This window comes from Ursus americanus, chromosome 12, assembly GCF_024610735.1.
Source record: "Ursus americanus isolate L20-20 chromosome 12, mUrsAme1.1.p, whole genome shotgun sequence".
Taxonomy (NCBI): domain Eukaryota; kingdom Metazoa; phylum Chordata; class Mammalia; order Carnivora; family Ursidae; genus Ursus; species Ursus americanus.
The window spans coordinates 69,088,279-69,115,548 of record NC_142138.1 but is presented as its reverse complement, the minus strand read 5'-3'; the positions used below and the strand labels follow the sequence as shown (position 1 = coordinate 69,115,548).

Sequence of the window (27,270 nt, the reverse complement as noted above, 5' to 3'; positions counted from 1 at the left end):
ACTTTCCTACACATACAGTTTTTAAAATAAAAAAATTCTCTAGCTGTAAGATAAAGAATAAATAAAAATAAAATAATTCATGACAAAATGATATACATTTCAGTCTGTAAATACTCAGTTGTCCATAACAAGAAGATATGTGTAATGTAGTAGATATTGGCACCAAACATTTATGTAACAGCTTCCTGAGTAGACTGTTATAATGGTATTTGCAACTTTAATGCCATGAGAAGCAAACCATCAGAATGGTGAACAATTCTTGGAAAAGGTACCAATAAAGTATAATTTTCTCCTTTTTTACTCAGTAGTTGCTTTTCTGGACATTTAGTGCAGATTATACAGAAGAACTTGGTGTTTATATGTAGAATGAAGGTAGGACCTAGGCTTTGATAAAGGTGTTTTTTAATCTATTTAACTATCCATATGAAGTTTGAGACTAGAAACATACATTTGTGCTGCAGTTTCCTATGTGTTCCTGCCTCTGTCCATTAAATGTTAGTAGCATTTTTTTTTTTTTTAAAGATTTTATTTATTTATGTGACAGAGAGACAGCCAGCGAGAGAGGGAACATAGCAGGCGAGTGAGAGAGGAAGAAGCAGGCTCCCAGCGGAGGAGCCCGATGTGGGACTCGATCCCGGAATGCCGGGATCACGCCCTGAGCGGAAGGCAGACGCTTTAACGACTGCGCTGCCCAGGCGCCCAAGATTAGTAGCATTTTTAAAATTGCTGCAACAGCCAAAACACTTAAGTAGATATCCAAAAATGTCCCCTAGATGATGGTATTTTCTTCATTAAGGATGCCTTCTATTCATACAGGAAAACATTTTCCTATTTTATCATTTACTGTTCTTTTCTCTAGCTTATTATTTCCTATGTTAGTGCAATATTTTCCACATGTTGCAAGATTCAGAGTTTTGCCTTTAGATTTGGTTTACTTTTCTTTTAGACAGTTCCTCCTGTGTATCTTTAAATTTATTTCCTCACCACTCTTACTATTGCTACTTGCTTTTCCATCAGTGGTTAGAATGGTGCCTGCTGCATAGTATTCATTCAATAAGTATTTTTTGAATGAAGAAATTGTAATTGTAGACCTTTTCTTCTTACCACTTTTGGCTTTTATACATGTTGAAAATCATGGGGGTACTAGTGTTCATAAAACACCCTAAAACAAAGCACAAACCTGTAGACTACTGAATAAAAGTTTGGCTCAAAGCAAATGTCTGATGGACCACTTATCATTAGTTAGGGGCAACTTGGAGTTGAGCCTCTTGTTTTTTTGAACGTAGCTTTGTTTGTATATCTGATAGCTTATAAGTAGAAGAGCTTCCCATAGTTACCTGCCCTCCATATGAACAGCTGATTGGCTTTTAAAATTTATTATTTATTTATATTTTTATTTATTTGAGAGAAAGAGAGAGAGAGTGTGTGTGTGTGTGTACACACGTGTACACACGAGCAGGAGCAGGGGAAGGGGTGGAGAGACAAGCAGACTCCCTGCTGAGCAGGGAGTATCCAGAGATCATGACCTGAACCTGAACCTAAGTCAGATGCTTAACTGACTGAGGTCCCCCCCGCCCCCGCCCCCGCCAGCACCCCCCAGCTCATTGCTTTTTAAGCAAAGTAATTTGTAACTGAATTTGTTGAATGGAATTTAGCTGCTTCTGGTGTATCCTCTGTAGTAAGTGGTAGTGTGAGGTACTTTATTCTCAGACAAACTTAATTAAGTTGTTGGTTCTTTGATTTTAATCTATAGTGCCAGCTGTTAGGTTCTGATCTTGTAATACGGTCACTATTGAATGTTCAAAGGCATTAGTGTTCATAGTTAAGTTAGGTTGAGGAATGGAAATTTTGTACATTAAGCCTGTTGGTTTGAAAAAAATCGCTGTTAATTTCAATTGCTGATGTAGTGTGAAAAGTATTTATAATGATACAATTAGTTTTTGTTTAATAACATAAAAATTCAGCAAATTATTTTCCTGCTATTCTTAATTTGCATGTTTTAGATTAAAAAGTGGTTGAAAGTAATGTTAATAAGTGATAATCATGAAAGTGTTGAATTCCCTAAATTTTTCAGTCTTACCAATCCCTAAAATTACTGGTTTGTTATTCTGTGCCAAGTGTAGGTGCTGCTTCAATGAGGGAGACTTGTTTTAATATAATACTGGCTTTCTTTTTAACATACAGTCAGTATTAGATGAGCAGATTGAGAGTTCCCAAGGTTTTCAATAAGTTCAGTAGATAGGTCTATCTCAGCCAGCAACACTACTGCTGTAAAATAAAAGGGTTCCAGAAGTATGTCAGTTTCTCTTCCTGAGTATAATTGAGTCTGGATAATTTCTTTGAGGTTACACATATACACTGAATTTGTGAAGTACAGCGCTTAGAAATTGGTTTGTGGGGCACCTGGGTGGCACAGCGGTTAAGCGTCTGCCTTCGGCTCAGGGCGTGATCCCGGCGTTATGGGATCGAGCCCCACATCAGGCTCTTCTGCTATGAGCCTGCTTCTTCCTCTCCCACTCCCCCTGCTTGTGTTCCCTCTCTCGCTGGCTGTCTCTGTCTCTATCTCTGTCAAATAAATAAATAAATAAATAAAATCTTTAACAACAAAAAAAAGAAATTGGTTTGTGTTTGATGATATCAAAATATATAGGCACTAGATCGTGTAGTAATAACTACTCTACTTGCATTCATTCAAGAACTATTTGTGCCTACTGTATTTTAGGAGCTGTACTCGGAAGACTGTCAAGAAGTCAGGCGATTCATAAAATGTTGGGATAAATGAGTAGTGGAATTAGGATTTAAATATTTCCTCCTTTGAACTTTCTGTTTAAAGATTAAAGTAATGATTATCTTAGCATTAGAGCAAATGTATTTTTGCCCATTTTAGGTCTAAGAGCTGTTTCAAAGGATAGGGCTTTCAGAATAAACACACTGGCTGCAAGTTGTAAAACTAACCATTAGCCCTCCTTTTGCAACTGTTATCAGACCTTCCTACAAGTGGTTTTATTTATTACATGTAAATGTATTATAGCACTGTGGGGAAAAAAAAGTCTCATTTTAACCTTTAAACAAATTACTGAATCTTTCTCTTTTCTTTTTTCTAAAAGCAATTATTATTATTATTATTTTTTTAAGGTTTTGTTTATTTGACACAGAGAGAGCACAACCAGGAGGAGCTTGCAGAGGGAGAGGGAGAGGGGGAAGCAGGCTCCCCACTGACCAGGCGCCCCATTACTGAATCTTTCAAGGGCCTTAGTTTTTCTTGTCTGTAAAATGAAGCAGTTGTGTTTATTCCTCTCTGTTGGTTAGTGATTTGAGCTTTTGGGTATTTTTGGGTTTTGTATGAAGGAATTTGTTCTGTAGTTTTTCCACGAGATCATGTGATACCCACTGAATTCCCCCCCCCCAAATTAATCTTACTAGGATATAGATTTTTACTTCTAAAAAGAATCTCCTTTGTAAGTTACAAAGTATATTGTCTTGTTTTATGATAATGAACAATCTTGAAAATGTTAGGATTGAGGACATCATAATATAAAGCAGTGCTGAGATTTTCCTTTGTTAAATGAAACAAAACAGTACACTCTTAATGCTGGTAATGTTGTTTGAATAAAGTAAAACCACATTTTTTGAAGACTTGGGATTCTGTGACAGGTTGATTTGGCCTGGGATAATTTCTTTTTTAGGTCTATTCTTACAAAATCTTTGTTTCTTTTATTTTTAAAGTTCTTCAGTTAACTCATTTTTTTACTTTCTAAAGCTCAATGACTACTTTTATTGACCAGTTTGTATGTGACCTTTACTGACCTGAGAGTCCCTGAAGTGAATTAGATCCTATTTGTAAAGTTCTCTTATCTCATTGCTGGAATGTCTGTACTATTGTATTTAAATGAAGTTCAGGGATTGCTCTTGTGGGCTCAGGGTAGAAAGGAGGGTGGTGCTAAATTATTTTATTTAAAAGGCATTACTTAATGTAATCTAAAAGTCTTCTTTTTTCCTATCTTTTTGGTTTTAAACTGATACTTTTTTTTTTTTGTAAGATTTTATTTATTTGTCAGAGAGAGCGTGAGAGAGAGCACACAAGCAGGGGGAGCGGCAGGCAGAGGGAGCAGAGAGCCTAACGCAGGGCTCCATCCCAGGACCCTGGGATCATGACTTAAGACAAGGCAGATGCTTAACTGACTGAGCCACCCAGGTGTCCCTAAACTGATACTTTTAAAATGAAATGATGGTGATAGTAGCTGATTATTTTTTTTTAATGTTTTTACTTGAAAAGTTGACAATCTTCCCTGAGTTCCTAATTTTTAAATTTTAAAATTGAACTGCTTTGGGGTGCCTGGCTGGCTCAGTTGGAAGAGCATGTGACTCTTGATCTTGGCATCATGAGTTTGAGCCCCATGTTGAGTGCAGAGATTACTTAAATAAATAAAAGCTTTAAAATTGAACTGCTTTATGGAACCCGAAAATCTGGAGATCAGTCTAAATCAGTGTTTCTCAAAACGGTGTGCCAGGAGACTTAACTATGAATCGGGTAGAAGACTACATACTAAATCTTCTTGTCTCCATTCCTTCATTTCCCCCTTTACCACACAGAATGGCATATTAATGGTTCTGAAAAATCATTCAGTAAAACAACATACTTAATAATATTGTTTAATCCAACCCTTTCCAGATTTTTCTTTTTCTTTTTCTTTTTTTTTTAAGATTTTATTTATTTATTTAACAGAGATAGAGACAGCCAGCGAGAGAGGGAACACAAGCAGGGGGAGTGGGAGAGGAAGAAGCAGGCTCATAGCGGAGGAGCCTGATGCGGGGCTCGATCCCATAACGCCGGGATCACGCCCTGAGCCAAAGGCAGGCGCTTAACCGCTGTGCCACCCAGGCGCCCCCAGATTTTTCTTTTTCTTAACAGACTACTGATTTAATATCTTGTGGAACATGGTTTAAGAAATGTTCCACATTAAAAGTTTATTAGAATCTACAATTTGTTGAAAACTTTATGTTCCAGGACCTATTTCATTGATGAAGTGCGATTTGCCCAACTTCACACAATTGGTTTGTTTCTCTGTGCTTCTGGTCCAGTTTTGTTTGAACTTCAGATTCACTACTTTTAACCACTTAGGGTCTTGGGAAACATTGCTCAGTTCTTATTTCGAGGCTAAGTACCTAAGATTAGGATATTCAGAGAAGTTTGTTTTATGGGCCTTTACTTCCCTAAGTGTGATTTCATTAGAACATATACTTTGTACATGATTTCAGTGACTTTTAATCCCAAGTTATTTTTCTTTCCCTACCAAGCATGCTTTTTTCTCCACAGTGCTTGGAATGGAGAGCTTCAAATATGTTTTCTGGGAGAATGAATGTTGTCAGTTTATGTAAGAAGATTCTGTCAGCCTGAGCTGAATGCAAGAAGATAAAAGTTTTCCTCCAAACCAGTGGGACACATCAGAGTTAAATGCAAACTTTTTGGATCATTTACCATTTTATATCTGTGCCACTGGCTTGTTCTCCTTCTTACTGCCTTTAGTGGAAGCAGGCACAAAACATTATAACTAAATCTTTTCTGGCTATATTGTGTTGTATGAAGTTAACTTTCTCTGATAATTTTTGTAGTTTAGTCTGTTTTTTTTTTTCTTAGAAAATTTGGCTTCTTGTTCATCTGATCAAGCTGATGTCAAGTAACGTTTTGTCCCATGTGACCTAATTTTCTGCCTTGTTACACAATGTGCTGGAGAAGATTGGTTGATTAGACACTTCTCTTTGGACTTCCTGATATTGTCAATGTTCAGTCATGGCCTGGAATGAAGGAACAAAATGGTGAAGGTTGTATATGTTACTGTCTTTAGGGAGCGAGACCATAAATCAAAGCGGTTTTATTGGCCTGGAACTGAATGACAGCTCTTCAAACAGTATTTAAATTGTATTGGTATCTTTGTATAACACTAAAACTGTAGCCTGATGTTTTCTTTCTTTCTCTCTCTTTTTTTTTTTTTTTTTGTAAACTGATTTTCTTTCTGAGTAATAGCCAAGGGAACATTCATTTAAGATTTTTGGAGTTCAAAATGCTTAAACTGGAAACTTTGATCTTCCTTTTAAATGAGTAGTTGGCCACATGAATGCGTGAGACTTTCTTGTTTTCCTGAGGGAGATTTGGGGGAGACAAGTAGATGAGGACAGCATTTGTGCTCTAGTTTTACAGATGGGGAAATAGGTCTTCACAAAGATCACGAAGTTGTAATGCTGGAACTGGAAACAGAATTCTAGAGTTCTGTTGTCTTTGTTTTGGGTTACACTTGACGCTTTTGAAAAGGGAAGAAGTGTACCTTGGTTTGAAAAGAAGTAATCATAGGGGATTTATGGAAAAGGTTTCTAGAAAAAAGTAGTGTCTTTGACCTATAGATGTGAGGTGGCGTGAAATTCAAGGTGTGGTGGGTTCTGGTCTAGGAGCTATGATGTGTTTCAAACAGTGCGTGTTCCTGATCCTTCCAATTAGGAATTTGTGAGAAGTTTTGCCAGGTGATACTCAAAGACAATATGAACTAGAGGGTATGACTAAATATTGTGATTTTAGTTTCTGTCAGACAAGACAGAAAATAGGCTTCTGTTTTATTTTTTTAATTTAAATTCAATTAACATATAATGTATTATTAGTTTCAGAGGTAGAGTTCAGGGATTCATCAGTCTTATATAATACCCAGTGCTCATTACATCACAAGCCCTCCTTAATGCCCATCACCCAGTTACCTCATGCCCCCACCTCCTGCCCCTCCAGCAACCCTCAGTTTGTTTCCTATGATTAAGAGTTTGTTATGGTTTGTCTTCTCTGATTTTGTCTTGTTTTATGTTTCTCTTCCTTCCCCTATGATCCTCTGTTTTGTTTCTTGAATTCCACATATAAGATCATATGATAGTTGTCTTTCTCCGATTGACTTATTTCACTTAGCATTAATATCCTCTAGTTCCATCCACATTATTGCAAATGGCAAGATTGCAATTTTTTTTGATGGCTGAGTAGTATGCCTTTGTGTGTGTGTATATATATATATATACACACACCACATCTTTATCCATTCATCTGTCTGTGGACATCTGGGCTCTTTCCGTAGTTTGGAAACTATGTGGACATCGCTGCTATAAACTTTGGGGTGCAGGTGCCCCTTAGGATCACTACATTTGTATCTTTGGGGTAAATAGGCTTCTGTTTTATTGAAATTAGAAAAAAAATGACTTAGATGCTGATAGTGAACATGTAGAAGAGCAAAGCTGTGGGAATTCGGAAATAAGTAGAAAGTCTTATTTCATATTCGGAATAAATACTGGATAAAATTTGCATAAAGTTCAAGAGAATGCACATTTCAGTGTGGGACTTAATATAAATAAGTCTTGGCTTGTAGTTCATTGTCTGCTAAAACCTCACTTTTTTTGATAATTGATCCCTTGAATTAGGAAGGAAAGAAGGAAAAGAAAATAATTCATTAAAACCACCCTTTCCCTTTCTCTTCAGTATTACAAGTGCATTCTTGTGCTATTCTAAGTGGGTGAGCATCAGGACTAGGCTACACTTAGGAAGTTGTTCCTGATTCAGATGATTAATGGTGAAAAATATTTCTGCTTATGGGTATTTTTAGATGGAACAGGCAGTGGAACATCTGAAGCAGTTCATTCAAGTGTACCTGCTACTGAGTATCTTCACTAGAGTTTTACACAATAAACTTTAGACCCTAGGGGAAAAGCAGCTTAGTTTGGTGCAAACAGCAAGGTTCCAATTCCCAATGATTCTGGGTAATTAACCTAGGTTTGTTATACTTCTCTTTTACAGATGAAATGATAGAAATGACTTAATGAATTTTTTTGATAAGACTTTGTGACTGTGGGGACTATATATGTTGGCAGTATTTTGGTGGGGGAGGGGTTAGTGTGATGATTTGATATGTTAATGTTGAAGCAGAGGAGAGAGATTTCTATAATGCCAGACATATATAGGTGCTAATCATTATCCTTGGTTTGCCCCTCCTCCTTTCTTCTAACACAAACACCTTATGCTTAAAATTCAAAACTCTGTATCTGAATATCTGAATGTATCAGGATGATTCTAAAGCCAAGGCCTGGGTGGGGGAGGAGTATAGAGGTAGAGAGAGACTATGTTTGGTTCCTGTTTGACCCTTTTACAAATTTACCTTAATTCATGGACGTTCCCCCAAATTAAGGTTAAGATTACCTCTGGGAAAAAATTAGGAAAATTAAAATGTAAAGTAGCCATCTTTAGAAGTAACTTCAGATAAGCACTTAAAATCCAGTCTGGTTGTAATCTCAGTATAGGGTGAAACTAAACTGTGATTGTAACTAAGAAAACATAACCAAGCAATTTTATCATATTCTGTCAGGAGAAACAGTATGTCTCTTAGAAGAAGGTGTGGGAATTGTGGGTCAGCAGTAAAAGAGTAGAAAAGAAAGTCAGAGGCAAACATCAGCTGTGCTCTCCTTGGTGCTGCCTAGGGGGAGAGGAGTCCCAGGTCCTTGATTTTGAGGATCTGGTTTATGTTCATGGTGGGGATGGGTGTATTAGGCTGTTGTAAAGTAAATTGGCATTTTGGGTTTTATATACATGGTCTCTGAATTTGGTTTTTATGTGAATCTTTTTCTAAGAGATCTTCTCGTGGTCTGCTAACTTAGATTTCTGAGTTTGTAAGATTGAAGGTTTCAGATCTTGGATTGTGTGTTTATCAGGATAATGCTCCCTTGTGAGAGAGGGAGGGGGCTGAATGGCTGCTGAATTCCCAAGGCCTCATTTGGCGTCACCATAAACTTTTTCATCCTGTCCTCAGGAAATTATAGTTTCTGTTACTTTCTCTAAAAGCAGAGTTATTTTTAATCAGTGTGGTGTAATGAAAAGAGTATGAGAGAAAGACCAAGATTCAAAGTTCTTTTCAAATACTTGGGCAGTGTTCTGGCTTTCTGTTACTGCCTAACAAATCACCCAAAATTTAGTGTCTTTTTTTTTTTTTTTAAAGATTTTTATTTATTTATTTGAGAGAGAGAGAGAGAGAGAGACAGAATGAGAGAAAGCATAGGAGAAAAGACGGTCAGAGGGAGAAGCAGACTCCCCGCAGAGCTGGAAGCCTGATGTGGGACTCGATCCCAGGACTCCAGGATCATGACCTGAGCCAAAGGCAGTCGCTTAACCAACTGAGCCATCCAGGTGCCCCCAAAATTTAGTGTCTTAACAACAATTTATTGGGGTGCCTGGGTGGCTGAGTTGAATGAGTGGCCGGCTCTTGATTTTGGCTCAGGTCATAATCTCAGGGTCCTGGGATTGGGTCCCACATTGGCCTCTGCGCTTAGTGGAAGTCTGCTTGAGGATTGTCTCTCACTCTCCTTCTCCTCCTGCACTCTGCTTGAGGATTGTCTCTCCCTCTCCCTCTGCCCCACCCCCTGCACTCTCTCTCTAAAAAAATAAATCTAAAAAAAAAAGCCACAATTTATTATCTCTCATGTCTCTGTGGATTTACATAGTTCACCTGGTCAGCTGTCACTTAGGATCTTTCGTGCATTTGTGGTCAGATAGTACCCAGGGATGGAGCCATCTGAAGGCTCTACTAGACTGGACCTCCAAGCTGATGTTTTCCTCTTCTAATCCAGTCCGTGTCTGATACCTCAGTACTCTCCACATGGCGTCTCAGTCCAGCAGAGTAGCCCAGACTTGAGTCACTGCTCAGGGTGTTAAGAGTCAGGAGGCAGAAGCTGTCAGGCAGTTAATGGCTTTCTCTGGAACTGGCCCAGTATTCTATCAGCCGAAGAAGTCCCAGGGACTCTAGATTCAAATTGGGTGGAGTAAAAGGTCGCATTGCAGAAGAGCATGTGGGGGTGCCTGGGTGGCGCAGTTGGTTAAGTGTCTGACTCTTGGTTTCAGCTCAGGTTGTGAGATCGAGCCCCCAGTTGGGTTCCACACTCAGCACAGTCTGTTCAGGATTCTCTCCCCCTCTCTCTCAAATAAGTCTTTAAAAAAAAAAGAGCATGTGGATTGGAAGGTTTTGTTGGGGCCACCTTTGGAAAATCAGATTTGCCACAGACAACTTACTTCACGTTTTTATCTGTAAAATAGAAAGAACAGTATTCACTTTATGGAGTGGTTAAGAGAAATCATAGATGTTTCATAAATATAAGTACTCTTATCCAGTAATTCTCCAACATAATAGATTATTACTAATCTACTTTTACTTTGGGTCATAGTTTATTTAGTACATTTTCCTGACCTATGTTTCTCAGACTGATACAACTTAAAACAAAAAACTTTATGATGGAAAATTTTAAACATATAAAAAATAGAATAGTATAAGAAGCCCACATGTACCCAGCTTTAATAATTATGAACTTAAGCCAGTCTTATTTCATTCATCTCCACCCTAAGCCAGTGTCATGTCTCCAGATTAGTTTGAAGCGATTGTTAAAATTTTTGAGTCTTAAGAGTGAAGGAGTGGAACCCTTGATGTAGCTGGAAGTCAGTAAGAGTAGTGACTAGTGTGAATTGAGAAGAAAAATGGCAGTAGTAAGTTGAGTGCTATCAAGCCTTTAGAAGAAAATCTAGACACTGGAACTATAGCATCTTCAGAATGTTATTTTGGGTTTTTCAGCCCTCTAAGAGAAAGGAAGTGAGGTAATTTTCTAAGAACAGACCTTTGTTCTAAGATCAGACTACTGAAGTATGTAAGAGACAAGTGAGCATTTTTTTAAATTTGATAATTAAAGAATTTCGACCTTATGAATTCTGTGAAGTACTCTGTATGTTCTGTAATGTTGATTGCAGGAGAGATAATTCACAGCTGAGAGATCTGTATGTTTTATGATTAGCTACTTTTATCAAGAATAATTTACAAAACATTTGGAAAGAATTTTGGTTCTCCTTAGGAAGGTTTGATTGTGGAAGTAGTACCTAGGGATAGGAGGGACTCCATAGTACTTCTACAATTTGGTTTATACCTCTGAAGTGTCCTGTTCTGTTGAAGGAGCTGTGGTGGCTGACACACAGGTTCTTAGAACTGTGCCTGGGATCATGATGAGAAGACTTGTACATTTCTCTACTCTAAATCAGCATGATTCTTGCTTCAGAGTCTTTTTTTGTCTTCCCAATTGTTATAATTGCTTTTGAATTTTTTCTCCACCACACCTCTTAACATCATTTTGGAAGTTCAGTATCACTGTAAATGACCCTTTAACTCCAAAGACCTTCATCCCTACTCCATTTTAGCCACCTACTCCCATAGGTATATCTTGGACTTTGTGATCATCCAGAACAGTTCTTCCTCTGAAACCTCTTAAGCTCTATCTTATGATCCAGCCATAACTTCTTGTTTTCAACTCTTTTATTTCTTTACTCCCACCCTGCCTGTTTCTGATTATATCAGATTCTGGCACTTTGATTCTTTAATTGTGAAGTATATGACAAGTAATTTCATGTTCATGTAGTCAGTAAATATTTATCAAACACGTATCTGTTCTAGGCATATAGCAGTAAACATCACAGATCTGCACCTTTTATGAAACTTAAAGCTTACTGAATGGAGACAGACATTAAAAAACATAGAAATTGTGATAAGTGCTATAAAGTAATGATCGAGGTGCTGTAGAAGAAAGTAATAGGGGATCAGAAGATGGGCGAAATAGGTAAAAGGGATTAAGAGGTGCAGTCTTACAGTTATAAAATAAGTCAGTCATGGGGATGAAAAATCCAACATAGGGAATATAGTCAATAATATGGTAACAACTTTGGTGACAGGCGATAACTACACTTACTGTGATCATTTCATAGTGTTTATAAATATTGAATCATTATGTTGTACACCTGAAACCAATACAATATCTTATGTATTCTTCAATAAAAAAAGAAAAGAATGGGAAGAAACCACTTTAGATTGCATGATGAAAGAAGGACTCTCTGAACATGACATTAAAATGGAGGCTAAAGGATTAGAAGTTCCTTGTCATTCACAAAATTAGGGAATAGTGTTTCAGTTATAGAAGCAGTATATATGGAAGCTGAGAGGCATGATGAGCTTGACGAGTCAGAAAAATTGAAAGAGGGCCCGTGTAGCTGGAATGTACTGAAGGAGGGAGAGTAGCATGAAGTGATGTGGGCCAGTTGAATAGAGATCAGCTGAATCAGGGCGTTGTAGGTCATGTTTAAGAGTTTGATTTTATATGAGGTGTTTTGGGAGGTAGTTGAAAGGTTTTAAGCTGGGAAATGACATGGTCCATTTTTATGTTTTAAAAAAGATCATTCTGACTTCAGTATGCAGAAGAGATAAGGAAAAGGCTAGAAGAAAAGTGGGATGACACTTAAGAGGGAAGGTATTTCAGTGTCTAAGGTCACTGCTGGCTTGGGTTAAGATTGTGTGGCAGTGGGCAAGGAGTAGATTTGAGAAACATGTTTGAGCTAGGAGTGCCGGATTCGATGGTCTGTGTTGGAAGATAGTGGAGAGGGAGGTGTCCCGAATGACTCCCAGGTTTCCAGCATCAGCGAACCGGTGTGTATGCCACATCTTGAGGGTATGCGTGTGTGTGTTTGTGTGTGTAAGTAAGAGAGAGAAAGAGTGTTCAGAAACATGGTCTGGTTGGAGATACACATTTGGGAGTTGTTCGATATAGGGGTATTTAAAGCAGTGGGAAAGAGCGAGAGGGAGGGAATCCTAGGGCTCAGTGCCTATAATTGTGACAAATTACAACACTTTGTAATTGATTCCTTTTTCTTTTTAACATTAGACTTTAGAATAGGTTTAGGGTTAGCCTTCTAAAATCAATCTCATTGGTACTCAAACTTTCTTAGTGGGAGAAAAAGGGATGGAGTTACTGCTACCTGGGAGGGTGGGGGATTGAAAGAGCAAGGGGGGGGCTCAAGGATTTATATGGTCTCCAGATTATTTTATTTCTGGAGTATACAGTATGCCTGTTATGAGTGTTTCTCAGCCTTCATGTGCATAGCAGAGAAAAAAGCTTCAGAGCTTCTGATTCATAGGTTAAAGTTCATGGTAAATCTGAGTTTTCCACAATCTGGTCCCTGCCTGCCTATTGACACTCATTATACCACTCACCTCCAACTTCCATGCATGTTACATTCTATTGTTATGATCCTTAGCCCGTAATTTCCTTTTTCATGGAGCAAACAGACTAATAATTAAAGTCAGTGTTTCAGAGAAAGCCTTCCCTGGCCTACCTTATATTCCCAGTTGTGCATTAATTATAGCAATTATTTTATTAAATTTTACTGTTTCTTGGATTGACTGTATCCTCACTGAACTAATCTCCTTAATGGAAGGGATTGGTCATTTTTTCTTTATATCTCTTTGGTTTTCTTTTTTTTTAAAGATTTATATATTTCCTTATTTAGAGAGAGAGAACGAGCAGGGGGAGGGGCAGAGGGAGAGAATCTCTTTTTTCCTTAAGAAACTTTATTTTTTAAAGATTTTATTTATTTGAGATACAGCAAGAGTGAGAGCGAGAGCGAGAGAGAGAGCAAGAGAGCGTGAGTTGGGGAGGAGGGGCAGAAGGACAGGTGAGAAGCAGACTTTCTGCTGAGCAGGGAGCTCAACTTGGGGCTCGATCCCAGGACTCTGGGATGATGACCTGAGCCGAAGGCAGATGCCCAACGGACTTAAGCCACCCAGGCGCCCCCGGTAGAGAGAATCTTAAGCAGGCTCCTGGCTGAGCTTGGACCCTGATGTAGGGCTTGATCCTAAGGTCCTGAGATCATGACCTGAGCTGAGACCAAGAGTCAGACACTTAACCGACTGTGCCACCCAGAAGCCCCTCTTTATCTCTTTTAAGAAAGCACTTGAATGTTTGAGTTACCATTCTGACTGTCTTTGACTAGCTAAATACGGCTTACATCACTTTCTGATAAGACAAAGCTTATTTAGGGTTTAGAGAATACGGGGAGATAAATAGTTGAAAATGTCTTTCCAGGTCTGTTTTAATAGGTAGTTAAAATATATTTTTAAAAACTATGATAGGTGGATGGTAAATAAAAGAAATACTTTAGGATGGTAAAAAAATAGAAGTATGATAAGACAGTCTCTAAAGTGTATTTTTTTTTTTTTTTAATATTTACTTATTTGAGAGAGAGGTTGTGAGCACGTGCGTGTGATCTGGGGGAAGGGCAGAGGGAGAGAAACTTGAGCAGACTCCATGCAGAGTGTGGAGCCCGACTGGGGGCTTGATCTCATCGCCCTGAGATCATGACTTGAGCTGAAATCGAGAGTCAAATGCTTAACTGACTGAGCCACCCAGGCACCCTTATTAAAGTGTATTCTTTCTTTTTCTTTTTTCTTTTTTAAAATATTTTATTTATTTATTCGATAGAGCGAGCGAGCATGAGTGGGGGGAGGGGCAGAGGGAGAAACAGACTCCCCCGTGAGCTGAGCAGGGAGCTGGTCCTTGATCCCAGGACCCTGGGATCATGACCTGAGCCTATGGCAGACAGTTAAGCGACTGAGCCACCCAAGCGCCCCCAAGTGTATTCTTCCTTATCAGTACTAATGCTTGATATTTATTTAAAAGAAAGATTCATGGTACTGAAGGAAATAGAAGCTGATTTAATGGAATTGGTCCAGTTATTTGAATTAACATTTCTGTTAAATACCTGAGAATACTACGTTTTATTTGGAACCATTGGTAGTCAAAAAATAGATTAGAAATATTGTAAAACTTAATTGTAAATTCCTAGTCTACCAATTGATTCATACTGTGATTCAGTTTGTGTCTTCTACATGTATATAGTAGAAAATAGCAGTTTTTTACCCATCAATTTTATAATCTTAAACTGCTCTGATAACTAGTGGAGATTTTTCATTAAATTTGAAGAGAAAATTAGATCATGAATTTATTCCAGTTTTTAAAAAATCAACCCAAATTAAAAAACAAAAATCTGACATTCTCCCCCTCACTGGGAGCTCTTGGGGGGAATCTCTTATGAAGCCATTCTGCAAACTTCTTATGGAATTCTTTATGTGCCAGAGTGTAATAAAAAAACTATCCTTGGAGTCAGCAAGTACATGTAACATTTCATCGCATCAGCTTGTATACTGCATTTTACTCAAACTACAGGAAAGACTAATCTAATGAAAGACTTTTATTTATTTCTTCCTTTCTTTTTTAGGAATATATTTGTCCCAGATGTGAATCAGGCTTTATTGAAGAAGTGACAGATGATTCCAGGTATTGTACAAGCTCATGAATAAATCAGGCATTCTGTTATCAAAATGATTGTCAGCATCGACTGAATAAATAGAAAGAAATTTGTTTTATAACTCATGCTCTCTGATGAGTGGGAGGGGGGGAGGGAAGGAAGAAGAGGGAAGGGTAATAAAAATGGGAAAATTTGGGATGTGATGTGATAATGGGTGTGATGAGATCCACTGCTTCTGATTATGTGTGGCATTCCTTTGAAACCTCTGTATTCATATCAGAGTAAATCTGGTAAATTTTCATTTATTTTCTGAGTCCTTGGTGTCCTTTCAGATTATTGGGTGGTTTTTAGTGACCACTCTGTTGCCTGAAGGTAGATTGCTGTTACACCTCTTTGGTCGGCTTGGGAGCGACTTCTGACAAAGATATCTAATCAAGTAAACAGTCTGGTCTAGCTAGGGAAACTGAGTCATTACTCTGCTTTGAGGAAGCCTTAGGATCCTTGCTCTTACTAAAATTATTGCAGTCAGACTTACACCATCTTATCGCTGTGATATTAATTGGGTTCATAGTGCTTGAAATTGGCACTCATTGGTCTTACTAAAGATACAAAGCCTATAAAAAAGGGAACTATCTCTGAAAGTGACAGTATTTTATATTACTTCTTGGTTGATATGAATAAAACTATAAAAACTTAATAAAAAGTAGAATAGCATTGGTAGGATGGCCTTTTTTGGGTAAACATAATGGTACATTTGTTCTTTTGTGGCTACGTGGTTAGATAATTTGGTTGGACAATTGAAGAAATACTGACTGGATAAAAAGAATTTGTAATCTGAAGTTTCTTTTAATCTTGGAGTGACTTTGGAGATTTTAATGGCAGTAAATAATTCCTTTACTGTTGCTGTTGGCAGACTCTAAAGTTGAAGGTCCCTTCCACAACCAGGAAAAACTACACATTTTACAGTATGTACTATTAGTTTAACTTTATTAATGAGTGATAATCATATATATAAATGAACTGGAGCTTCTGGGGCAGTATATGGCATGGGATCAAGTTTGGTACACTTACATGGAGATCTAATAATCTTGGTTTTAAATAATACCATACCAGCTCTAAACCTGTAAGATTAGCATGACAGCGAAAAGAGCAATTTTGTGTGAATAGCATGCTAACTTGGGGGCAGCTTTTTATTTGTGCTGTTATAATAGCATCAAATACTTACTGCAAACACTTGTGCTCTGCATGTGTTAAATAAAGAGCATATTGGTTGTTGGGAGGCAATTAAGGGGCTTATTTTTTTCCTAAGTTTTTAAGTAGTAATCCTGGTTTCTTTAGCCCTGTGTACAAAGTATGGTTATAAATGCAGATAGTGACTTGCAGGATGAGTCTTTTTTTAGAAGGGAACTATGAATTTTATGGATCCTGCTTTCACTTGATTTAATTCTTTTATTTGTGCCTTTGTAGGTCAAAGATTATCCTTTAGTACTGTTAGTACAGGTGCTATTAGTGCAAAACTCAAATGTACAGATTATATGTCTTTTGAAAGATCGGCGTTTTAAATGGTTGAAGAAATCTTTTTCTTTTCTTTTTTTTTTTTTTTAAAGATTTTATTTATTTATTTGACAGAGATAGAGACAGCCAGCGAGAGAGGGAACACAAGCAGGGGGAGTGGGAGAGGAAGAAGCAGGCTCCTAGCGGAGGAGCCTGATGTGGGGCTCGATCCCATAACGCCGGGATCACGCCCTGAGCGGAAGGCAGACGCTTAACCGCTGTGCCACCCAGGCGCCCCAAGAAATCTTTTTCTTAGAATCAGTATCTTAGAGGTAGCATGGTATTCCCTTTCTATTGAGTTCATAAACATTTGTTGAGTTTTGAATACATAACGATTACAATGGTAAGTAGGGGGTGGTAAAAATTAATGATAGGAGGTCCTTACATGTAAATATTGGATAATGGGCTCCATATGCCACTAGACATTGATCAGAGGGGCATCTTGTAAGTTTTCTTAAGCTTTGTAACATCTCTCAGAACAATGTGGTTGTTTTTATTATCTCTTCTCTATGATTAGCTGTCACTCTTAAAATATGGAGGAATTTTAAGGAAAGGGAATGCTGAGGAAGTTTCAGGGGGAGCAGAACTATAAAAGATAGAGTCGATAGCTTTAATTACCAAGGATATTTGAATCCCTGGAACAATGTAGTAAAGGCAGGAAGGCTCGGGAAGCCTGTCTAGCTTGAGCAATAAAATGGGTACACAATGGTAGTTGAATTTTTTACTTATTAGCATAAATGTACCAGTACTTCTGGGCTTGTTCTACATTTGAAGTGTTCTTAACTTCTGAAACAAATGCAAGTGTTAAATGGTTTCTAATTAGTGAATAAGGCCTGAGCATGACTACATAGAAAATGGCATTAGCTTTGCTTTCTCACTTTTGGTTTCAGACTAACCAAAGTGTGTTTGTTTCCTTAATTGGCTGAGTGCAATGCCTGAATTGGTGTTCTGAAAATGAAAGCTATCTGTAGTAGTTTGTAGGCTTGTATTTGGGATGAGTGTGTGTACATGTTCATAGGCTTGTGTCTCTTGAAGTAAGTGATACCTAGTAGTTCTTAGGATTCTTTCCGTTCCTTTCCCCACAAAATGTTAGCCATTTTCCTCTCTTTTTTTGCAGATTTCATGGGGACCATGGGATCTAATATTTCTCCCCAGTCGTCAGAAATAGTTACTTTATTACTTATACATCTTTTTTTTTTTTTTAAGTAATTTCTACACCCAGTGTGGGGCTCGAACTTACAGTCCTGAGGTCAAGAGTCACATGCTCGACTGACTGAGTCAGCCAGCCACCCCTGTTTACACATTCAATATTAATTAAACAATTTTTATTTTCCAGTTATCAATATATGATATGACGTTGCAGGGTTTTTCAAAAGTGATGAGTGCCCTGTGTAATGTCTAACACACAAGAAACACTTCATATGTATTTGTGGTATTAACATAACCTTTACCCTCTAAATTTATATATATATATGTCTTTTAAGATTTTATTTATTTATTAGAGAGAGTGAATGAGCTGGGGGGGAGGGGCAGAGGGAGAGGGAGAAGCAGACTCCCCACTGAGCAGGGAGCCTGCCGTGGGATTCCATCTCAGGACCCTGGGATCGTGACCTGAGCTGAAGGCAGACGCTTAACGGACTGAGCCACCTAGGTGCCTGAATTTATATTTATGAAAGGAGGGAGAGGGTTAGAAGTGGATGAGATAAATTCTAGATATTTATAATAAGGTAGAATTTAGAGTCAGTGCAGAGAGGTGTGGATCCTCATTTGGTTGGTGAGTTCAGAAAAGACTTAATGGAGGGGGTAGCATTTGAGATGGGCCCTGAAGGATGGGTAGGATAATCAAAGAATAGGATAAACTATCAAAAGAAGAAAAAAAAATATTTATTGAGATCTTTTATAATGTGCTAACTATAGTACCAGACCCCTTGTAGTACTATATTTAATCATTCCCAAGTAGGCTCAAATGTCGTGTTCATCTGGTGGTTGCATGATTTTTTAGCAAAACATTATTTTGAGAATCTTGTTTTATTTCTTTGCCTCCTTGAGAATAAATGTTTTTCTTCTCTTGCTTGGTCAAATTTGAATTGCGTTGCTGGCTGTTGTTCCTTTTTCCTACTCTGTGGTGGTCCCTCTTTCGTTTTTCACTTGGTTTATACTTGATTTTGTAGTTTGTTATAATATTTTTCATAGATTAATCCACATGCCAGTTCTTCATAATTTCCTTTGTAGGTGTCACATTGGGATGAGTTATTTTTCCTTATTGGGTTTTGTTCTCATTGTACCATTCTATATTTAGCTTCTGGGAGGGAAGCTTGTTCCTAGGAATAGAATCCGTACTCATTCCTTTTTCTCTTCAGTTTTTTAGGTGGTGGTGGCAGCCGGATAGACAATAGCACATCAACACATTTTGCAGAGGTAAGCTTTCCTTTGGCATGTAGGGATTCTATAGATAGTAGGTAGATGTTAAAACGATGACAGATTTTCACCTCCCAGTGCAGCAAAACATCTGAATGTATAAGAAAAATGTGGGCAGGAGTAACCCTTAGAAAGATTTATGTTTTTAGTAGTTGGGCCTTTTGCATGTACTTTTGGTAAACCCTTGATAAAGAGACTAACCTCTTGGTCTGTGCTGTTTTAAACCTAGTGTTGTTTTCAATTCTGTGTTCTACTTCCTTAATTGTGTATATGGTGTGAGAGAGAAAAAAGCTTGTGTTGTTTGTGAAATAAGAGTGCTACAGACTCTGCTTTGGTGGTGTGATAGCCAAGTAAAGAGCAGGCCAGAATGAGTTGTAATTGAAGTCACCATTCAGCTTTACACAGAGGTACTGGTTTTTAGAGATAGCCTCTAATGAACATGGTGGTTTGGTATGATTGGAATTGGGGACCAGATTAAGCTATGGCATTTACTTGCCTCCCAGATCTCAAGGTGGGACCTATGATTAATTTCCAATTCTCTATGTAATGTATCATCCATAGTTTTGGGGAAAAAAAATCTTAACTATGATTTGAAAATGAGGCATTAGTTTGCATCTTGGAATACCATTTTACATTAAATTCAGAGTAATTTTCTTTTTCATTTCATTCATTGACTTAAAATCTCTTGTTTAGTTTTTTTTGGACCATTTTAACCATTTTTAAGTGTACAAGTAAGTGGCATTGAATGCTCTGTTTTTAATCATTTAGAGACTATACCCCATAAAAGACACACCATCTATCTCATCCTACAAGAAACACTGGTTTGTTTTGCTTCTATTGCCGCACAACTTGGTTGGTTTTAGAAAGCTAACAGATGCTAAAAGAAAAAAAATTAAATCCTATAATCACAATTTGTGTGTGTGTGTTTCAGGATCACATTAGCCTTTTCCAGAGATTATCTCAGCTGCCTAGAAAGCTAGCAAAATTTTTTGATATTTATTTGTGTGTAAAGTAAAACTATTAGTAGTGCATTAGACAATTGGTTTTCAGTAAGAAGCCCTTAAAACCCTAAAGTTCTCTCCTTTATCCTTTGAAAATTAACTTAAGACTTGTAGTCCCCCATATTTTTATGTTGTTAGAATTTTAGTCAAGAAGCTTGACAAAATGTTTGAGTAAAATTCCTGTTTTACTAAGGGTATTTTCTTTTACATATGATCCGTGTACTTCTTAATATCCAGTTTTAAGTTTTTTGGTTAACTCTGAAGTGCTTTAGTATGTGGGCCGCTTAGAGTGTGCTTTTTCATGTCTTTGAATTCCCATTTTTATTTTCTCATTTTGATGGATTGAAAAGCATTATTTAAAATTCATTATGCTTGCAAGCCTGGAAGCCTTTTGACTTTAGTATGTATTTCCCTGTGTGTGCTATTCCTGATAACACGGATTGTCACTTTCTGATTATACATATGCTGAAGGAACTTCATCTGATTTTCTTTAAATGTTAGTTCTCTTAGGAAATGGAAAAACATTGGTCTGTCAGTTTTACAGATATGACTCACCAGGGGAGATTCATTAAAAAGAAAAATAAATATAGGTAGTCATTTTCCTAACTTTAGTAATGCTAATTCTGTCACTGATGGCATGAGCTATCCTTCAGGTGTTAAAGTAATTTTGCTGAATCATGGCCTGTGGCTTCATGTCCCATAGGGTTTATAGCAAGGGCAAGATTATGCCCAGTTTTCCTTCTGTAGAGTTCCCTTGTCATCATGCCTGAGTATGCCAGTTTGCTCCTTTTTAATGATATTTTGCATTTAAAAAATAGAAAAAAAATCTGTCTTTATGATACAGAAGTTGCCAGGGATTTAAATCAATCAACTTCTTAGATGAATGTTTTATACACAGCATTCTGCTGGAAGTAGGGACAAGAAGCAAACATCATGGTTGCCTTGCCTGCAAGGAACATATAATTTAGTTGGGGAACTAGTGCAAACACATATGAAGTGAATAAGAAAACAACAAAGAGTATACAGAGAGTGTGATAAGCTTATTGTGGGGTGAATGTAACAAGTACAGTAGAAGGGAGAGATTGGTAGGCTGCAGCCTCTGGGAAGACTAAAGCATTTAGGAGGAGAGAGGTCAAATGATGTAGTAGTATGCCTGGAACAAGATTGCCTGAGTTCAAATCCTGGGTCTACCACTTAACTGGCTATGTAACCTGGGCAAAATAACTTAGAATCTCTTTGTGCTTCTGTTTCTTTGTCTGTGAATTGGGGAATATAATATCTACCTCATAGGGTTGTGAGGTTTAAATGAATTAACACATGCTAGGTATGTGGGCCAATGTGCCTGCCATGCAGTGAGTTTTAATACATTTTAACTATTATTAAAACTTCAGGGTAAAGGTAAAACTCCTTCATGGGGAGGTTAAAACAAGACACCTTAACTCCATGAGTATTGGAGTCTTTTAGGGTAGATGGAATTCAGATATGCAGTGAGGTGAGAAAAATTATCTCAGAATAATATTCATAAGCTATAAGGTTTTGTATTTATGTCCCTGGATAAAACACTTAGAAAATTGTAAGTAGAAACCAAAGTTATTTTTCTTTTCCATATTTTAGTTTGTAATTTCAGCAAAAGCCTATGCTGAATTTTGTTCTGTTTTTCTTCAGCCAGAGTTCCTTGTACAAAGAAGAGGTTATTTTCTATAATTAGCATTTACTAGTAACTGAATTCTTAAAATACTAGATAGGTTAGAAGAGGCTTAGTCCAAGCAAAACTTTTAACAAAATCAGTATTTTTAAAATTTTTTTATTAAGTGGATCTCAGGTGGGGAGATAGAGTGGGTGAAGTTGGAGTGAGGGTGGGAGGAAGGTTGCCAGCTAAAAGGGAGCTTTGTTTTCAGTATTGTGTGAGGGTCAGTGGAGAATGAATGTAAAACTGTTGCTAGCAGTTTATAGAGAGGAAGGACATTGCTGTATTGAAGTTCCTGGTGGTAACCTGGGGAATTGAGCCCCTGGCTGCCTGAGGGTTTCATTGATTACTAGAAAGCTTCTGACCATGACCTGGTACCAGTGAGACATCTGATCTGAGAGTCTCAGCTTTCCTAAATGGATCACTTCAGTATAAGAGTGGCTGTGGCTGCTGCCTCGGATTAGCAGAAAATAAGATAGATGGCGTCCTGGAGACAGAACTCCCAGGTATACACAAGAGGGTAGGGTCCTCTGAGCAGTCTGATTTATATTTATTTAAATGGAATTTCTTTTGGTACATGATGTAGCATTATAATGAAAATAAAAAGGTATTAAAAACATCCGGAGTCCCACTGTTCCAGGAGCTCCTTTTCTCCACACATTTCCTTTCAGGTTTTGTCTTGAGTCATTGGTACTGAAAGATACTGTAACAACATTATGAAGATTTAAAAAAAATGAAAAATCTGTATTCTCATCATTTTAGCTTTATTTCTTTCTTTGCATAATGTTTTACCTTTTTTGCCTGCATGATTCATAACTTTTTTCAGAGGCATTCACATGGTATACCATATTGTAGTTCTGCTTTTTAACATTTATTTCGAATTATGTAAAAAATCTTTTTTTGTTTCTTTGTAGATAAAAGACTTATAAATTTTATGAGTTCATATTGTTTCCTGTCTGTACTTTGTTTATTAAACTGCTGTCCTATGTTAAACATGTCTGGTTATCTGTGATAGTTCATTGTTGATTGTATCTCTTCCCTCCACCCCTGAATCTAGAACACATTGAGAAATGTAGAAGCCAGACAGATGGAAATAAAAATTTAGCTTTATTCAACCATATTGAAGAACATAATTGATCTGTGGCCAAATGGACATCCTAAGTCTCTATAGAATGACTCACCTAAGAGAGGTTGCAGAGCAGGCATTCATACTCAGAACCATTTCTTTTGCATTTGTGGCTTCCTCATACGTGAGCCCCATCTGTTGGAGAAATGATTGGATGAATGGTGAGTCAGCAGATGTTAGGTTCTTGCCACTCACCAGTCAGATACATCACTCCTCTGATAGAGAATAGTAATGAGGAATGAATGAAGAGGTCAGAGATGGAAATGAGAGTTCTGATTCTTCCCTCTTCACTTTGGGTTTAGGCATTTAAGCCTGAAGTTAGCAGGGGTGTGGGAGTAGTGACTGTGGCAGCTGGGGGAAATTGTAATATGCGAGAGCAGTTTTGCCTTTACCTTCATGAAGAAGGACTCGTCTCCAGTACCAACTCTGCTCTTTTGTGTGTGCTCCTTGGACCTGTGGAGAAGGCTCTGAAATAATAAAGAACAATGTAAAGTGAATTACGTTGAACTAAATACAGTTGTTGATATTCTACTATTTTTGACCTACAAAAATGTCAATTTTATTATGTTTTTTTAAAGAGATTTATTTATTTTAGAGAGAGCATGCATTTGCACTAGCTAGCACAGAGAGGGGCGGAAGGAGAGAGAGAGAGAGAGAGAGAGAGAGAGAGAGAATCTCTAACAGACTCTCCACTGAGCACAGAGCCCAGCGTGGGGCTTGATCTCACAACCCTGGGATCATGACCTGAACCTAAATCAAGCGGTGGACACTCAACCAACAGAGCCACCCAGGCGCCCCTCAAAAATGGCAATTTTAAATGATTCAATCTAGTAAAAAGAAGTTAAAGATTTTAAACTGTCCTTCCCCAGGTTAACCGTCATTTACCTGTTTGCTATTCCTCTCAGTCCCAGCCAGAGGGCTTGCACTCAGATGCCAGGTTGAGTTTGGGTTCTTTGAGCAGTTGCAACCTGGATTGAATCTTAAAGTTTGAATTAATTCAACCAAATCTTTCGTGTGTCTCATTTTTTAGTGTGAAGACTTAAAAGAGCTCATTTCACGCTATCTGCTTCACATCCAGTCAGTTTGGAAATGTCAAGTAAAACTCCTGAGCTTTTCGCAGTTGTTGAAAAAATAACTCTGTCTCCATAGTTGAGTACATACTAAGTTCACAGCAATAGCCACAAATTAGCAAAGACCACAAACTTAATGGTAACTGAAGGAAAAAGGGCAAAACAAAATATTCTTGGTGTCAGCCGTGTTAGTTTTCTGTTCAGTGAGTGCCAGTTGCTCAGAGTCCATGGCCTGTAAATTTAAACTCATTTGGGAAAAGGTGCCTTTCAAGAGATTCTTTATGGTGCAGTGTTTATATTAGTGGTATAATAGGGGTTACGTCATATTTTTTCTTCGTGAATGGCATTTGAGCTCTATATTTTGGTAAAATTTACGAATTTGCCATGGTTGCAACTGTAGTCTTGAGATTTCTTTTTGAGGATCCTTTCTTGCCTAGGCAGTTATATTATAAACCTCTGAATTTCCATTTACTTTTACTTTTTTTTTAATTTTTATTTTTTTAAAGAGATTTTATTTATTGTCAGAGAGAGAGAGCAAGCATTCACAAGCAGGGGGAGCGGCAGAGGGAGAAGCAGGCTCCCCGCTTCAAGAAGCCCAATTTGGGACTCGATCCCAGGACCCTGGGATCATGACTTGAGCTGAAGGCAGATGCTTAACTGACTGAACCACCCAGGCATCCCTCCATTTACTTTTAAGTCTTATGTTCTCAGCACCCCTGAATTGATCTGAGGATGAGCACGTTTTTTACTTTTCTTTCAGTTACCCTCTCTGCTCCTCGTAATCATTCTAACGTTTATTATTCTTTTTAAAAAATTACTCTAGGGGCGCCTGGTGGCTCAGTCATTAGGCGTCTGCCTTCGGCTCAGGGCATGATCCCAGCATTCTGGGATTGAGCCCCACATCAGGCTCTTCCGCTGGGAACCTGCTTCTTCCTCTCCCACTCCCCCTGCCTGTGTTCCCTCTCTCGCTGGCTGTTTCTCTCGCCATCAAATAAATAAATAAAATCTTTAAAAAAAATAAAAAATTACTCTAATTTTTGCCTAATTTATTGAACAAATCTATTTCCTGGAGACAGACCTTTTGAAGTATAGGTCTTTTAAGTTGTCCTCTTAGCTTTTAGGTTTGCAATAATTTTATTCCACCTTCCATTTACCTCTAAGTAGAAGCTTTGTTTCCATGGTAAATGGGACCCCTGCACTTCTTTGCCTGTTTGTTAATAAGAGCTACTGCTTTTCTTAGGATGAAGATCCTAAGGTGTCCAATATCTAAAAACCAATGATTAAGAGTTAGCCTCCTTTTGGGTTCACACACAGTTCAAAATAAAGAGGTGTTTGGAGCTGCTGATCTAATGCCATTTAATTCTGCTACCAATGGCAGATTAAAGGTAGACTGCTTCTATAGCCCTTATAACAATATCATAACCATATAATTATCTTCCAAAATGGGATACTTTGTGAAAAATTACACTAAAAATAATAAAAATTATATAATTTTTTGGAAATTTATTTATTGGCCAAAAAATTGGCTTTGTTACATTGTTGGACTTGTTAAGCAATTGTGTTCAAACATTTTTCAAAAATAAAATTCTAGGGGGGACCTGGTTGGCTCAGTCGGAAGAGCATGTGACTATTGATTTCAGGTTTGTGAGTTCGAACCCCATGTTGGATGTAGAGATTACTTAATAAATAAATAAACCTAAAAAACCCTCCAAAATTCTAAAAAATAAAAGTAACTTAGGCCCTTAAAACCTGACAGATATATTACAAGAACAGAAAACTATGAACCAGTATCCCTTCATGAACATAGGTGTGAAAATCCTAAACAAAATTTTAGCAAATACAACCCAGCAGTGTATAAGAAGGGTTAGACATCATGCTCAAGTGGGATTTATTTCAGGAGTATAAGTTTAGTTAATAATTTGAATGTTAGTTCAACATTTGAAAAATCAAACAGCGTAACTCACTATAGTACACTACAAAGCAAAAACCGTACTGTCATCTCAGTGGATGCAGATAAAGCATTTGACAAAATCGAACATCAATTTTTTTTTTTTAAGAGAGAGAGCACATGCTTGCCTGGGGGGCAGAGGGAGATGGAGAGAATCTTAAGCAGGCTCCCTGCCCAGCACAGAGCCCAACTTGGGGCTCAGTCTCACAGCCCTGAGATCATGACCTGAGCTAAAATCAAGAGCCGGATGCCTGACCAGCTGAGCCACCCAGGTGTCCCTAACATCAATTTTTGATAAAAACTCTGAGCAAACTAATATAGATGGGAACAGCCTTTATCTGACAAAGGACATCTACTAAAATCCTACAACTAACATCATAATTGTGAAACACAGTGTTCAGGAACAAGACCAGGATGTCTTTTCTCATCACTTGTGTTCAACATCATTTTGGAGGTTCTAGCCAGTATAATAAGGTGAGATAGGTAGAGACAGACAGATGTAAGTGGTATCCAGATTGGAAAGGAAGATATAAAACTGTCTCTTCACAATTGGCATGATCTTTTATGTTGAAAACCTGATGGGATCTGTAAGAAAGCTATTAGAACTAGTGAATCTAGAAAAGTTACAGGATATGAGAAAAACATACAAAAATCAATTATTTTTACATAATAGCAACAGTTGGAAATTGAAGTTAAAAAATAATTTACGATAGTATACAAATATGAAATACTTTCTGAGAAAAGATGTTTAAGATCTGAACATGGAGAACTACAAAATGTTACTTAGAGAAATTGAAGAACACCTAAATAAATGGAGAAATATGTCCCACTCAGGATCAACTTCATATTGTTGGGATGTCATTTATAATTTAGTGTAATTCCAGTAAAGATTCCAGTCAACTTTTTTTGGTAGAAATTGACAAGCAGATTTTAAAATTCACATGGAAGTGCAAGGTGTATAGAATAGCTAAAACTTCTTTGAAAAAGAAGAAGAAAGTTGGAGGACTGATGATACTTGATTTCGGAGCTTATTATAAAGCTATAGTAATCAAGACTGTGGTACTGCCACAAAGGTAGATCGAAAGAACAGTATATCCAGAGTTCAGAAACAGGCACACACTGTTGCCAGCTGATTTTGACAAAGGGACAAAGGCAATCCAGGAGGACAAGAATGGTCTTTTAAATGTGCTGAAACATTTGGATATTCACAGTACAATATGAGCTTACATACCTACTTTAAACCATATATAGAGATTAGCTGGAGAGTAGACCTAAATGTAAACTTTGT

At 37.6% G+C, this 27,270-nt stretch overlaps 1 protein-coding gene across 2 annotated transcripts in view; it reads left to right on the top strand.

Annotated features, from left to right (window-relative positions):
- Positions 1-27,270, top strand: part of RNF115 (ring finger protein 115) — a 73,253-nt gene that overhangs the window by 7,552 nt on the left and 38,431 nt on the right. The window contains exons 2-4 of one of the 2 annotated variants that reach the window (XM_045776228.2): positions 15,149-15,207; positions 16,092-16,143; positions 19,093-19,150. In XM_045776228.2, the coding sequence (XP_045632184.1) occupies positions 15,198-15,207; positions 16,092-16,143; positions 19,093-19,150 (120 nt within the window). In that variant the 5' untranslated portion in view covers positions 15,149-15,197. The remainder of the gene's footprint in view (positions 1-15,148; positions 15,208-16,091; positions 16,144-19,092; positions 19,151-27,270) is intronic. The other variant, XM_045776227.2, reaches the window with a different exon arrangement.